The 16344-nt window shown below is 48.1% G+C and overlaps 2 protein-coding genes across 2 annotated transcripts in view; one reads left to right on the top strand and one right to left on the bottom strand.

Annotated features, from left to right (window-relative positions):
* The window catches only part of LOC119969496 (fibronectin type III domain-containing protein 11-like), a 289739-nt gene that overhangs the window by 160674 nt on the left and 112721 nt on the right, over positions 1–16344 (top strand). The window lies entirely within an intron of this gene.
* The window catches only part of LOC119969497 (Golgi-resident adenosine 3',5'-bisphosphate 3'-phosphatase-like), a 69242-nt gene that overhangs the window by 36214 nt on the left and 16684 nt on the right, over positions 1–16344 (bottom strand). The window contains exons 2-3 of the mRNA XM_038803185.1: positions 8845–9007; positions 5868–5963 (exon numbers count right to left, since the gene is read on the bottom strand). Of these exons, the coding sequence (XP_038659113.1) occupies positions 5868–5963; positions 8845–9007 (259 nt within the window). The remainder of the gene's footprint in view (positions 1–5867; positions 5964–8844; positions 9008–16344) is intronic.

Genomic DNA, 16344 nt, shown 5'->3' with positions numbered 1-16344 from the left:
ACAGGTGAAGCAGGGGGAAGAGATTGGACCACAGTGGAAAGGGGAGATTGGCTGCCAGGGCTAGGTTCAAGAGATTGGACCTCATAGATTGTAGGAAAAAGAACGCTCCCTCCTTCGATATTGTCTTTCTAAGACGCTAGGAGGAGGATTGCACTTCCTACTTCCCAGATCCACATTTAGGTATTGATGAACCATCAATCGAACGCGAGACGAGCTGCTGTACAAAAGTTAGGCTTTAATACGCTAGAAGTTAGCCCTGCGGTCGACTACAGTAAATGGACGGCCGCCGGGCGTTCTGGGTATTTATACCTCGCTCCATGGAGTTGTTGAAAATTAAATAGACTCGATCAGCCTTTTTGATGCCCGTGACGTCCTGGCAGACCACCACAGTGGAGTTGGTGACGTTGGTTCAGCCGATGGTGGTGGTTCCGCTGATGTCCTGGAGTCCGGGAGCGATGGTCCTTGAACAGTCTCCGTCACCCGGGCTGGTGGTGGAGACGCCATGGATGGGGAAGGGGTGGCCTAGGTGGGGCGCTGGGGGAAAAAAACAGGGGGGGGGTCTGTGGTGAAGGGGGAGAGGGCCGCACGCCGGCAGGTGCCAGGTCCTGGAGGGAGACCGTGTCCTGCCGACCGTCGGGGTACTCCATGTACGCATACTGCAGGTTAGCGTGGAGTAACTGGACTTGTTCCACCAACGGGTCGGACTTGTGCACCCGCACATGCTTCCGGAGCAAGATGGATCCAGGGGCGGCCAGCCACGTCGGGAGAGACGATCCAGAGGACGACTTCCTGGGGAAAACAAGAAGTCGTTCATGAGGTGTCTGATTTGTTGTGGTACAGAGGAGTGAGCGGATAGAATGTAGGGCATCGGGGATAACCTCTTGCCATCGGGAAATAGGGAGATCTCTGGACCGGAGGGTCAGTAGTATGGTCTTCCAGATGGTACCATTCTCCCGCTCGACCTGTCCGTTACCCCGAGGGTTATAGCTGGTCGTCCTGCTAGAGGCAATGCCCCTGTTGAGCAGGAATTGACGCAGCTCGTCGCTCATAAATGAGGACCCCCGGTCGCTATGCATGTATGCGGGGTAGCCGAACAGGGAGAAGATGGAGAGTAGGGCCTTAATGACGGTCGATGTGGTCATATCGAGGCAGGGAATGGTGAAGGGGAAGCGGGAGTATTCGTCGATTACCGCCAGGAAGTAAATATTGACGTTGCTAGAGGGAAGGGGCCCCTTGAAGTCAATGCTGAGACGTTTGAAGGGGCGGGATGCTTTGATCAGATGTGCGCGCTCGGGGCGGTAGAAGTGCGGTTTGCACTCTGCGCAGATCTGGCAGTGACGGGTTACTGTCCTGACTTCCTCGATGGAGAAAGGCAGGTTGCGGGCCTTAATGAAATGGTAGAAACGGGTCACCCCTGGATGGTTTGGAGAAATCTCCGGAGGTTCGCATCATGGTCCTGCTGGTCGTGGCCGCAGATGGTGACATTATCGAGATACGGGAAGGTAGCCCGTAATCCGTACTTGTCGACCATTCGGTCCATCTCCCGTTGGAAGACCGAGACCCCATTTGTGACACCGAATGGAACCCTAAGGAAGTGGTGGAGGCGCCCATCAGCCTCGAACGCGGTGTACTTGCGGTCACTCGCGCAGATGGGGAGCTGTTGATAAGCGGACTTAAGGTCCACAGTGGAGAAGACTTTGTATTTCGCGATATCGTTTACCATGGCGGAAATACGGGGGAGAGGATGCGTGTCCAGTTGCGTAAACCGGTTGATGGTCTGGCTATAGTCGATGACCATCCGGTTTTTCTCCCCAGTCCGGACCACCAGCACTTGGGCTCGCCAGGGACTGTTGCTGGCCTCGATGACCCCTTCCTTCAGCAACCTCTGGACCTCGGACCTGATGAAGGTCCGGTCCTGGGCGCTGTACCGTCTGCTCCGTGTCGCGATGGGTTTGCAATCGGGAGTGAGATTAGCAAACAAGGAGGGGGGGTCCACTTTGAGGGACACGAGGCTGCAGACAGTGAGGGGGGGGGGGTATAGGGCCGCCGAATTGGAAGGTCAAACTCTGCAGGTTGCACTGGAAGTCCAGTCCTAGGAGTGCTGGTGCGCAAAGGTCAGGGAGGACAAAGAGTTTGTAATTTTTTAAAACCTTCTCTTGGACCGTGTGGTCCGTGATGCAGCAGCCGGTGATGCGGACGGAGTGCGAACCTGAGGCTAACCCGATTTTGTGTTTTATAGGATGGACAGGGAGCGCGCAGCGTCTTACCGTGGCAGGGTGAACGAAGCTTTCCGTGCTCACGGAGTCCAGCAGGCAGCCCGTCTCGTGGTCGTTGAGGTGGATCAGCGTCATTGTTTTGGCGAGCGTGTGTGGCCGTGACTGGTCGAGTTGAATGGCTCGAGCCGTGGAGAAGAACCATCGTCGTAGTCGTCGTCGGCCGAATAGTTGCTGGTAGAACCTTGCGTGCCAGTCCAGGATGGTGGTGCCCAGGATCCGCACGTGGAGTCGGGGTCCCAAGATGGCGGCGCCCAGGACCAGCACGTGGAGTCGGCGCCCCAAGATGGCGGCGCCCAGGACCCGTACGTGGCGTCCGGGGCCCAAGACGGCGGCGCCCGCAGGACCCTCGTGGTTGGTGGGGGCGGGGTTAGTGGTGCCGGCGGGCCGATTGGAGCGGCTGAGAGGGGGGGCAGAGAGGCGCGAAGGCCGGACGCAGGGGCCCGGGGGTGGGGGGGAGAGATTTGCGCGGTGCGCTGGAAGGGCCCGGAGGAGAGGGGGAGGCGCGCAGGCCAGGCGCAGGGGCCCAGGGGCGGTGGGGGAGAGATTGGGGCGGTGTACTGGAGGGGGGTATCCCCGGTCGCTGCGCAGTACAGCAGCGACCGATTTGGCCTGGCAGATGGATGAAGCGTGCCAGGAGGCCCAGGGTGCTGCAACGCGGCTGGGGACATAGGCGCGGGCGTTTAAATCGGTGACCTCCAGGGAGGTGGAGAGAGTCCGTGGCTGTTAGGCTGAGGTCGTCTTTCTCCAGCATCCGCTAGCGGATAGCGGCAGACTGCATCCCAGCCACGTAAGCATCTCTAATCAGGAGTTCCATGTGCTCCGTGGCTGAAACTAGGAGGCAGGAGCAATTCCTCCCCAGGACAGCGAGGGCCTGGTAAAAATCGTCTAATGACTCACCGGGGAGCTGTAGTCTGGCAGCCAGCTGTTGTCTGGCAAATACTCTGTTTACCGGTTTAAGAAACTGTCCATTCAGCTTAAGCATGGCCGCATCGTAATCGTTTTCCTCCGCAATCATCGCGTAGGCCGCCGTGCCCACGCTGGAGTGGAGGATATGAAGCTTCTGTGCCATGGTGGGGGGGCTGTTTGCGGACGGCAGGTATCCATCGGGACATGCTAACCAATGTTTAAAGATTTCGGACGCGTTCTGAGTTTGTGGGCTGATGCGGAGGCATTCGGGCTTGATCCGGAGCTCCATCTTCAAAATTCTAGCTTATTAAATTGATGAACCATCAATCGAACGCGAGACGAGTTGCTGTACAAAAGTTAGGCTTTAATAAGCTAGAAGTTAGCCCTGCGGTCGACTACAGTAAATGGACGACCACCGGGCGTTCTGGGTATTTATACCTCGCTCTGGAGGCGGGGTTAACTCAGCCTCTCGACCAATCGGGGAGCCGTCACATGACTGGTCTCAACCAATCGGTCAAGAGGCACATGACCGACCAGGGCCAATGGTAAGCCAGTGTTCTGCACCAATGGCAGACAGCTGTGCAAATCATACCACCACAGGTATGAATGAGTGTTTTTCTCTCAGTTAGCACATATTGTTCTGACTGAGTGAGATCGGTACATGGTGAGTGAAGTGCTGGGCTATCAGAGGTTTAACATTTCCCTTTAAATGTTCGTAACACACTTTCCTAATGCCAGATCACCTCTTCAGGGCATCTGCCATATGCCTGGCTTTCCCAACGCTCACAATGGATTTTCTGATGGCGGAGGAGGCTCCCCATTGGCCACTCGCAGGATCTTCCGCCCCACCGGAGCCAATGGCAATTTGCATTGCTCACTGGTTACACGGCCGGAGAACCCGCCCCGGCAGGTGGCATTCAGCGGAACTTCTTTGAAATAATTTTAACTGGCTGAGTTGTGGATCTGCTACCCTTGGAATCGCCCGCTTTTTATTTCCCTTAAAAGCCTCTGAATAACGAGTAGTTGCTATAATGGGAACTCGACCTGTAACAGCAGGTTTAGGCTCAACCAGCATGTTGAAACTTTACCCCTTCATCTCACAGATCTCTGAAAATACATGCAGGCATTCCACAAAGAGGAATGTTTGGTGGAGGAGTCTTGCTCAACAAGTTTTTTTTAAAGTAGCTGTTCAATACTTCTTGAAAACCTTTAAATAAAAGTGCGTTCCTGTGAGGCAAACTATTGCCTTGAACAAAGTCACAGGTTCCAGTGACCTTTCACCTTGCTGACCAGCATTTCGTTGCTGGTCCGCTAACATCTCTAATTTAAAATCCCCATCTGTGTGTTTGTAATTGTTTCATGGTCTCATGCCTTCCCTACTTATGTAACCTCCTTCAATCCTACACCCATCTGCTACCACCCCTACAAAAATATATTGCATTTCCACTTCATCTGTCTTAATTCCTAACCCTTTATTGCAAGCAAGCAAAACGCTACGCACGTTGTAAACATAAAAGTCTCTTCATAAACCATGATCTTAACATGGGCTCTTAGCTTGCACAAGGCCGCTATTGATTGAATACTGTTATGAATGGTCTTTCTGTCTCTGCATCAGAGAGAAGCATCTTATTGCAAGTCTTTCATCGAAAGTTAAGTAATGCAAGAAGCAGTACCAGGACCAGAGAATCATTTTACTACAAAACTTATTTTAACAGAAATTTAAGCTACAAACTAACTTCCTCCATCCAATATTTAAAAACAACTTACAAAAAAGTAACTATTTTGCTCAGTCAAAATGCATTTAAATGGGATAAAATTTGGTGCTAAAACTGTCCTTTTGTTATATAAATCGGTTTATTTTACTCAATGTTTGTAAAGCTTCCCGAGATGGCAGTGTCGTAAGTTGATGTACTAAAGTAATGGTTAAATTCTGAAAAGAATAGCTTCTCCAAATAAAATTGGATCCTATTTAGGCAGTCTGTGCTCCGATCTTCTACAAAACAGAATGCTGCTTGTTAGAAAATGGGCTGGGTCCTCTTCGGGAGCTATATCCAAATGACATTTCACTTGGTGTTCAATGGGTCTCAAGTGACCTGTCTCTCCATACATATGTGCTTTCAGGTACAGCGCACTAACCCGGGACTTGCAATACAGGAATGGGAGGAACGGTGTGTTCAGAGAGTGAAATTAAAAAGAAATCAGGTCTACTTAATGGTTGGTCTGCAAAGAAATTCCTTCAATGGGACGCTAGTGCTTTCTTACAGTTTAATTTAATTTCAGGATAATCATGTGCACATTCAGAAGGGTGTGGAGGAATGAAAGCGGGGATATCTCTCTATTGCACTCCCTTCTCAATTTTACTGTAATTGTACCAAGTGCCAGAATTGCTGGGGAGTGCCCCTCCCTGCCAACTATTTAAATGTGGTATCTGGTCTGGTTGAAATGTAAATTGATTTTAATCTAGCACTTATTTTTACTTAACCAATGGTTCTAAAGTGGCATGTTATGCACCTCAGTCTTTGAACAATGACCTGACTAAATTAGAATTATGGGGAGAAAACTAGGGATGGCTACTAAACTGTAAGACCGACAGGTACCCAAATTAAGCCATAATAAGTCAAACAGAATTTCTCTGAGCAACTTTCTTTAGATCAGAGCATCAATTATTTTATATCAACAACTTACCTGTATATTTTGAAAAAGGTTTATGTATGACTCCAATAACTGGCTTTCCATCTACAGCGACACACACCATAGTGGTTACAAAGTGTTTCAAATCCTCTATAAAACAGAAAAGTATGTGCAAATCTGTAAACTGGAAACATTAACAGTATCACAAAACTGAACAGTAAATGCATTTCACTTTTATATGGTTTTTATTTCAGGTTAGCAAAAAATAATATTGATGGTTAATAAAATGTAAGTGGTTGAAGTTATGACAATTTATTGAAAAATAAACTTATTGAAATTTGCTGAGGTGCCTTGTCTATTTAATTCCTACATATCTCAAAATTATGATCAAAATAGAAAAGTTTGGGAATTCCTAGAAAACCACTGGGAATATCCTTTGTGTTTTGTTCAATAAATTAAAGAATATTGTTGTGAAACAACATTAGGGGAAGGGAGCACCTTCACCACACAGATTGCAACGGTTCAAGGAGGTGATCCATCACCACCTTATCCAGGCCAATTAGAGATAGGTGATAAATGTCGACACTGCCGGTGTCACACACATCCCAAGAATGAATTAAAATAACAATTGTGCTCATGTAAAAAGAGGTCATTTTTGCTCGGCATAGCAACACAGCCATCCAGAATGGAACTAATGACCTTTTTAAAAATATCCTACCAACATGAAGCAATTGGTCGATTCCAATATAACTTAGTAAAAGGAAGACTTTCAAGATTGGTTAATAAATGTTTATTTATTTTTGAACTCACGTTAAAGCGAATACACTTTAGTGTACTGTCACATGTTGCATCTGTCACATGCAGGGTTGAAAACATCCAGGATGTTTACAGAAACAAACCATACCTTGTTGTGTGGTGCAGAAGGCTCGTGAGGTTTCAAACCATGGTCCTAAAACAACCCTTATGAAAGACTATTACTAATTCATTACCATTATTTATGTTTCTTCTGTGCCTATGGCACAGCATAAGAATTCTGTACAATAAGGTTCTGCAATGATCAAACATGATATTTCATTAATTCTTTCAGTTTTTAATGAACCAAAATGGTTAAATAAGATGCAGCTCAAATAACTGAGATATATTGTAAGGAAATTATCTCCCTACTGACTACCTCCACTTAGAAGAAATCAAATTCCACACGTGGAGTCACTCATTATTTCATTGCATCATCTTTCCATTTGATTATTTCATAGTAGCTTAACTTGCTGACGAGTCCTGGTTTTACATTGGCCCTCTCTCAAATTAAAATATGCTTTAACAGAGAAGTGCAACTAAAAATGAAGAAGTAATCTTTCTGAAATATATTAAGTTTGACTTATATTTAAACAAATGGAGATTTTAGGAAATGTAATACAGCAGGGAGAGGTACAACAATATTCCCTTCCATCTGTACCATTGAGAGATTTCATATTTAGAGATTTCAATCAGGATCAAGCAATGAGTCAGGTCTCTGAGGAGGAAACATTTGAACAGCTTATTGCAACACCCACCCACCTGTCCCTTCTCTTCCCAATCTATCTGATATCTATGTGAGATGAAATGAAATGAAAATCGCTTATTGTCACGGGTAGGCTTCAATTAAGTTACTGTGAAAAGCCCCTAGTCGCCACATTCTGGCGCCTGTCCGGGGAGGCTGGTACGGGAATCGAACCGTGCTGCTGGCCTGCTTGGTCTACTTTAAAAGCCAGCGATTTAGCTCAGTGAGCTAAACCAGCCCCTAGATTGACAGTGAAAGGCTCCACCAAATAGAGATTAGCTTCCTTTCCATTTATACCTGTTACCAGTGTTCTCCTCTCACTTCTTTAATGTACCCTCCTGAGTTTAGGTCCATAGTCATCAGTTAACCTTCAGTACTTTGTTCAGCTGTTCTGCTGTTCGTGTAAGTGTTAGAAAACTACCCAAGTGCCAGGGCTTTGCAGTTAAACTTGATCCTGCTCTTATCCAATGTGCACACAGAGTTTATTGTGTATGGACCAGGGCCAGAAATTCTGGCCAATTCCCCCCGATCTACCCGAATGGCTAATTCCAATATCCCCAGCCTTTCTCCTGGCTGATAGTTCACTCTGAACAAAGTTGTTATGATTCTCCTGGCTGATAATTCACTCTGAACAAAGTTGTTATGAAATTGTGGACCTTTCTGGTCTGTATGGTTCATATGTTAACAGGATAAACCCAGTGAGCTATTAGACAGTGTCCATTCCCTGTCTGGTTGCAAATTGAATTAGACATTAAGTCCATACCACACACACATCAATAGTAGACAGCTAAATAACAATGCCGTTCATTGAAAACACTTTGGTTAAAGCTATATTACTGTACAACTTCCTTATAAAACTCCTGCTAAATTATTAGTGACTTCTCGATACATCATTTTGGCACACTGCAATAGAATGACATCAGCTGACAATGCAATTAATGCTCATATTAAGTAGATTTGTTTTTATGTAAAAAATGAAAACAGATTGATTTTCCTTTCTTTAAGCTGACTGAGTGCCTGGTAGGCACAATATCTTCAGGTGTGCTGTAATATTAGAAGAGAATAAAACATATCTTTATCTTTCCTTCAGCCATTTCTATTAGAACTCTGGGGCCAGGGCTCCCTCCTGCAATAGTGGGTCTGGCACTGAAGATTGAACCCTTTGATCTCCTTGTTGAATAATATAGTGGTTCAAAACAGGAGGAGGTCATTTGGCTGTGCTGGATTTTTCAGACCTCCAATCCTCAGGTACCTCATCTGTATCTTGTGAGGATTGGAAAATGATCCTCAGAACATCCGCTATTTCTCCTTGGCTCCCTTTAACAGCCTGGGATAAAATCCATCCGGCCCTGGTGGTTTATCCACTTTCAAGGATATCTATCCCTCCAGTACTTATTCTGTCATTCTGCTGAGAGGTGATGTTAAATGTACAAGGTGATACAATAAATATCTTGCTCCCGCTGCATGCATCAAAGAATAACAAATAGTGCTCACCTGTGTATTCCTGGGTTGCATCCAATGGATCTATCCATACCGTGACACTTTTTGTTGATACCATCCTAGCATTGACAATGCTTTCCTGGACTAAATTAGGAATTTCATAATTCCATGTGAGGCTCTTATTCACTTTGGATGTATCATGCTCCTCTGAAATCAACTGGCAACAAAAATAAATTAATAATACAGAATTGAAACTCAGCTCAAGGAACATTTTTATTAGGTGAGTGGATTTAGCTATTTTTGAAAACACCTTTCCACAGGCCATTATTGGGATGAATTCCTGGGCTGGATTCTACGGTCCCCTCAGCTGCATGCTTCTCGGCAGAAGGAGGAGGCGCGCCATTCCCTGGTGACGAGATTCTCTGTTCCCACCGCTGTCAATGGGAATTCCCATTAAAACCACCCCACGCTGTCGGGACGCCCGTGGGCGGGGGCACGCTGCCAGCGGGACCAGAGAATCCTGGTAGCCACCAGCGAACAGCCAGAGGATTCAGGTCTCTTTCCTATTAAATCAAACAAAGCAAATCAGAATCAGTCCCACAAGTGCCAGGCAAAGACCATCTCCAAAAAGGGAGAATCTATCCATCTCCCCACAGCATTCTAAGACATTACCATCAATGAATCCCCTCCTATCAACATTCTAGGGGTGACTATTGACCAGAAAAAGAATTGGACCAGCAATATAAATACTATGGTTACAACATCAGGTCAAAGGCTGAGTATCCTGCCGTGAGTAACTAATATCCTGACTCCCAAAGTCTATCTACCATGTACAAGGCACAAATCAAGAGTGTTGTGGAATAATTTCCCCAGTAGGCTGGCTGAGTGCAGTTTTTTTTCTCATTCATTACCAAATGAATGGACGTTGCTGGCTAGGCCAACATTTATTACCCATCCCTAGTTGCCCTTCAGAAGGTGATGGTGAGCTGCCTTCTTGGACCTCTGCAGTCCCTGAGTTGTAAGTACACCCACAATGCTGTTAGGGAGGGAGTTCCAGGATTTTGACCCAGCGACAGTGAAGGAGCGGCGATATATTTCCAAGTTAAGGTGGTGAGTGACTTGGAGGAGAACGTCCAGGAGGTGGGGTTCCCATGTATCTGCTGCTCTTGTCCTTACAGATGATAGTCATCCTGGGTTTGGAAGACTCAAGAAGCCCAACACCATCCAAGACAATGCAGTGAACTTGATTGCACACCAGCCACCACCATAAATATTAACTCTCACCATCACCGGTGCACGGTGGAAGCTCTGTGTATATCTACAAGATACACTGCAGCAATTAACTTTGACAGCACCTTCCAAAGTGAGGCCTCTACTACCTAGCAAGCAGGGGCAGCAAACACATGGGAACACCACCACATGCAGGTTCCTCTCCAAACCACACACTGTCCTGAATTTGAAGGAAAGGTGTTACAGTTCACAGTTGCTGGGTCAAAAACCTGGAACGCCTTTCCTAAAAGCACTGCGGGTGTGCATCCGCTAGGTGGACTGCAGCACTACAAGTAGACAACTCACCATTACCTTCTAAAGGGCAATCAGCGATGGGCAACAAATGCCGACTTTTCCGGTGAGGTTCATATCCATGAAAGAATGGAAAAAGAGAACTGAACTTCACATCTTGAATATTTCTAGTTTCTACCGCTCGAAGCCGAAGGAGGAAAATAACAGCCGTGGAGAAACATGAATACATTACTTTGGGTAAGGTGCTACAAAGTAAGGACAGCTGAAGATGTCTTGGACCTCACTGTGTCACATCTCCAAACTTAACTCTACACAGTATGTAACTGCAAAAAGAAGCACCATCTAGCCCCGTTTCAAATAAAACTAAAATTGAATTAGAACTGAAAGTTAGACAGTAAAGCCCTGTAACATTCATTGGGAAAATAAAATTGTTCACAAAATAGACTATTTCAGTGGTATCGCATTTTTCAAATATATTTCTAATATCCATGATCCTCCTTAACTGGACAGCCAGCCAAAACCTCAGTAAGGAACAAGGAAAATACCTTGGTTCACGATTGTATACTAAAATAACTTGCAACTTTTGTGTGAGTATTTCCAGTATCTAAATATTCATGAACATTAATTTGCAAAGGTTTGACTTGCACTTCTTTTGATGAATTGAAATTTGATCTAAATTAAGTATAGCTTTCTTTTTGGGGGAACATGACACATGGGGAGACTGGATGATACCAGCATGCCTGTCCTTCAAACAATTATATTCAGCCTTTATGTTAAACTGCAAGCTGCAGGCACCAGCTGGGCATTTGGGGCAGCTCGCTGTCAGATGGGGATTGCAATTTCTGTCCCATGCATTGCTGGAATGACACTGAGAGTTTTTGAGAAGCAAATGGTAAGAGAGGGGGGGGGGGGACAATTGTGTAAGGACTAGTCAGATGCTGGCGACAGAGAATTACTGTTCCTTCTGGCTACATAGAGTACATTATTTTAAAAAGACCTGTTTGCTGATGGCTCACAGCAGTACTTGAAAAGACCACTGGCTTGGCCGAACATGGACCACATTTTATTAAATTTAGCTCTTCCAATCAAACAGACATTAGGAGCCTCATTTGTACATGCAATGGGAATAATGCCTCTTTCAGGCACAGGCCCTGAAAGTCTCATTGTTACCTACACCTTGGTACCTATACCAATATAGTGGACAGCATGCGACTGGCTCAGAATGTGTGGGCACATGCCAGTCACCATATTACATTATTTTGCATCCACTTTATGCAACTAAGTGACATACAGCAACACTGAAAAAGGCCAAAGTATATACAAAGATAGGTCCAAAGAAAAACTCTGAAATCCAATAGTTATTCTGATCTCCAAGCAAGTGGAGGGTCCAGATTATGGGCATGATTATAAATTTAGAGTACCCAATTCATTTTTTTTCCAGTTAAGGAGCAATTTAACATGGCCAATCCACCTCCCCTGCACATCTTTTGGGTTGTGGGGGCGAAACCCACACAAACACGGGGAGAATGTGCAAACTCCACATGGACAGTGACCCAGAGCCGGGATCGAACGTGGGTCCTCGACGCCGTGAGGCAGCAGTGCTAACCACTGCACCGCTGTGCTGCCCAATTATGGGCATGATTTAACGGCCATGTTGCACCCATGCGGGTCTGGGCGCACTGGTTAAATCACGGGGGAGGCCAAAATCGGGATCCATGCAGGGCATGAGTGGGTTTGCTAACTAACCAGCTTGCTCCCGTTGACGGGTTTCGGATCCTGCCCAGAGGTGGCAAGACACCAATTGAGGCCAGTTAAGAGCAATCTCCATTTCATTAGCGAGATGAAAGCCTAATCTAACATATTAACCAGCTCCCCAGCACGAGGTTGCGTGGGCGCTGTTTACCACTTCTATTAAAAAATGGGAAGATAGCACAATGGCTACTGAGGGGATCTGCTGCTGCCCCAGCACTCAGGGAGCGGGGAGGGAAAACGGGCCTGGGTGGGGAGGCGGGGGGGTTGGGTGCCACAGGTCGGTGGTCGTCCCTGGGCTGGGGGAAGGGGGTTGAGGGGCTCTGCATCTGCAGGGCCTGAAGGCCACCCACCAATATTGTGCATACCCATAACTGGGGCAACTGTAGCTACTGCCTGTCTGTCCTACCGAACACTTCCAGAACAGAGCTCTTTTCACGGATATATACTCCCTTTGGCCTCTGGCTGCACAGCTGAAGACTATTGCTAGTAAGGAATTGCCTTGTTAGTTGTGAGAGCACTTCACAGATGCAGGTTGTGTTTGCTGCTTGTTCCTGCTGGAGGCTTCCGTTGCTGTTTCCTTCCTTTTCTGTAACCGGAAAGAAGGACAATTTTTTCCAAGCTAGCTGGATCCGGAAACACCGGGCTCAGGGAGACGTATAAGTCCCGAAGGCAATTCTGTTTGAAGCAAGAAGACGGTGTGGGACCTGGTGCACAACACTGATCCAAATGGGCCACCTGATGATGACACTGAAGATATACTTTTGCAGTTTTCTGATGCTTTTGTTGCTGGTGTGGTGAATGCTACATGTAACTGGAACATCAGGGACCAAGGGGTGGCACGGTGGTTAGCACTGCTGCCTCACAGTGCCAGGGACCCGGTTTCAATACCGGCCTTGAGTGACTGGAGTTTGTAAATTCTTCCAGTGTCTGCGTGGGTTTCCTCTGCGTGCTCTAGTTTCCTCCCACAGTCCAAAAATGTGCGGTTAGATGCATTAAACTTGCTAAATTGCCTCTGAGTGTCTAAAGTTTAGGTGGGGTTACGGAGATAGGGTTGGGGATTGGGCCTATGTGGAGTGTTCTTCCAGAGGGTCGGTGCAGACTCAATGGACCAAATAGTCTTCTTCTGCACTGTAGGGATTCAATGATTCTATGATTACAGTGGGTTAAACACGCTGGAAGTCAACGGTGTTCAACTGCACCTTGAGCGTCGTGGAATATGTGGATACCAGGATTTGGTTCTGATGAGATTGGGCTGTGTGTGAAGGCCTGCACAGCTGCAGCTCCTGGGTGGAGAATGGTGCTGATACATGGAACAAATAACACAGATCATTTCCATGACAAAGTTCTGGACATGATAACACATTCTCAGGCTTATGCTCCTCTTCTGTTGAGGAACCTGTGAGGAGTGATACCGTGTGTTTGTTTATTTGTGTAAAAATGGGCTGATATAGCTTTGTATTGGTACTAATGTGGAACGGTGACGTTTCCTTGTTGTTTAATGGTTTGTGTGATATGTGGGAAGTTATGTCATTGATTTTCAAATCGTTGTTTGACCATTTAATGATCAAAATATTCTCAAGTGCATTCCTGTGTGTCCATGAGCCTTGTCTCAGATGAGTGTTATTGCCCAGCATTTCAATTAAATTGTGAGGCCAGAACACTTAGCCTGAACCCTGGCGGTGTCAGCACAACAGAGGCAGCAGCCAACAATCAAACACTCTGGAGCTGGGCTTCAACACTGGAGATGTCCCTGCAACCAGAGGGTGAGTATGTGGATTAGGAGAGGGCACCTGAGCATTGTCTCCCTAATGTTCCCAGTAGGACTCTGGAATCTTGAGGCTTCTGCTGTGGCCAGGGGTGAGAATGCAGAGCAGGGTCCTGCATTACAACTCTTCCAGTTGATGGCACTCAAACATGTGGGACACGGAAGGGAGGGGGGGAGGCCCGGGGGATATGAGGGTCCCGGGGCAGAAGTCCGAACTGATTGCCGATCTCTCGCCTTCTCCAATTCCTTATAGCAACCAAGATGGATGGTGTTGTCGACCCCGCAGCGGCATCCCATACGGTGCTGGTGGCAGCCTAGGCGGCCAGACACTAGAGAAGGCTGCAGCAGCATCGGCATAGGATGGAGGCGGCACCCCCTGTGCAGGGGGCTGCCGCACACCCTGCAGACCCGACCGCCCATCACACTGAGGAGGAACACAGAGGGGGGACAGCAGCGACGGCTCAAGGTGTATAGGCATCGTTGGTCATTCGAGGAGATGACGGACAATGTGTGCTGCAGGAAACGCCATCTCAACAAGGAAACAGTGCGGAACTTGTGCCCTGTCCTCGCAGAGCTGGCACCCCGTGGAGGAGGAGGAAACTCACTCCCAGTGGCCGTGAAAGTCACCACAGCCCTGAACTTGAGCGGCGTCTTTTCACAAGCTGCAGCCCACAAGTGCATCCGTGAGGTATTGGATGCCCTGTCTGCCAGACAACTGACTATATTAACTTTTAACTGGACCAAGTCCATCAAGGTGACCGGGCAGCAGGATTCTCCACCATCGCCGGGATGTCCCAGGTCCAGGAGATAATAGATGGCAAGAATGTCACTTGAAAATGAAATGAAATGAAAATCACATTGTCATGAGTAGGCTTCAATTAAGTTAATGTTAAAAACCCCTAGTCGCCACATTCCGGCGCCTCTTCAGGGAGGCTGGTATGGGAATTGAACCGTGCTGCTGGCCTGTCTTGGTCTGCTTTAAAAGCCAGCGATTTAGCCCAGTGTGCTCAACCAGCCCCGGGGCATCAGGGAGTGCCCTTCATTACCAGGAAGGCGCTCAACTTCCTGAATGTTCAACTCATGTGCCACCACCACTTCCGGATCATGCAGATGTTTGCATGCTTCCCAGGGAGTGTGCATGACAACTACATTCTGGGACACTTGGAGATCCCCAGCATCATCGAGGACCATCCCAGGATGACGAGTTGGCTCTTGAGGGATAAGTGGTACCGACTGACGTCCTGTCTGTTAACGTCAGTGCGGAGGAAGGAGACAAATGCTCTCTCCTTGGCCAACTGCACGATCTCCAGGACCCTCATAGGGGGTGAGGACTCTGATTTCCGGAGCCCCATTGCTCATTTAGAATCTTTACTGCCTGTAATGAGCCAACTTCTCCTGCAGGGCAAAGAGAGGGTTTTGAGAGCAGCATGGTTGATGCATCAGGCGGAGTCTATGGTAGGTGGCATGTGTTGGCACTGCACCTGGGCATGGAGGGGTTGTGCTGGTGGGTGCCAAGGTGCGCTGGGGCACAAGCACGGTGATATGCTTTGGGTGGGAGAGGGGTGTTGCTAGGTGGCAGTTGCCAACCTGTTACGAAGAGGGGTGTCGGAGGTCAGGGGGGTAGCAGGTGGGACTAATGCAATGCTGGGGGGGCAGTGTTAACGTACCCTGGTGGCCTGTTGGAGGTCGTTCTTCTTCCGACACTAAACAGCAATCCTCCTAGCCACACCTCCGGAATTGACGTCCGCTGCCAGTACCTCCCAGGTGGCATTGGCAGCCTTGTTGCTCGTCCTCAAACCCCCTCAGCTCACCTCCACTGGATATAATTTTTCAGACAGGGAAAGGTTTAAAAATGATAATGGAAAGGTGTTTGCATATTAAATAGGCTTGCAGTACACCTTCCGTTCAGTAAACCTTCCATTCTTCAACAGGGCCAGCAGCCTGACCGGGTCGGCGTCTCCAAAGCGTGGAGCAGGTGTACGTGGTGCCATGGTGGTGTACTGCCTGGCAGTGAGTTCGGAGGGAGTGTTTATAAGAAGCTCCCCCGTGCTAGTAGGAAGCTGCCCTGTGCAGTTCTGGTGAATCAGCTGGCGGGACAGCCAGTTCCACCGTGAAGCTCATGGGGATCATTTTCGGCACTAAGTGCGAGATTCTCCCAAAACGGGAGAAATCGTAAAGCTGCCGTAAAACCCGGGCGGGTTTTACGGCAGCGCGCCCCTTCCCGACCGGGGACCAATTCTGGTCCCCGGTCGGGGCTAGCAGCCCGACGCCGTAGGCTCCGGCAAGACGGGCTTAACGAAAATCGTTAAGCCCGCTTGCCGGAGTTAGCGCCGGCTGACGCGTCATATGACGTCAGCCGCGCATGCGCAGTTTGGAAGACTCCAACCCGCGCATGCGCGGGTGACGTCATCGCGTTTTTGCGCGAAACCCGCGCATGCGCGGGCTGGGTTGCCCCTCAGCCGCCCCGCGAATGGATACTGCGGGGCGGCGGAAGGACAAGTAGTGCGCGGGCATCG

The sequence above is a fragment of the Scyliorhinus canicula genome, chromosome 7, assembly GCF_902713615.1.
Source record: "Scyliorhinus canicula chromosome 7, sScyCan1.1, whole genome shotgun sequence".
Classification (NCBI taxonomy): domain Eukaryota; kingdom Metazoa; phylum Chordata; class Chondrichthyes; order Carcharhiniformes; family Scyliorhinidae; genus Scyliorhinus; species Scyliorhinus canicula.
Note: the sequence above shows the minus strand (reverse complement) of the source record. Positions and strands in the feature narration are given on the sequence as shown.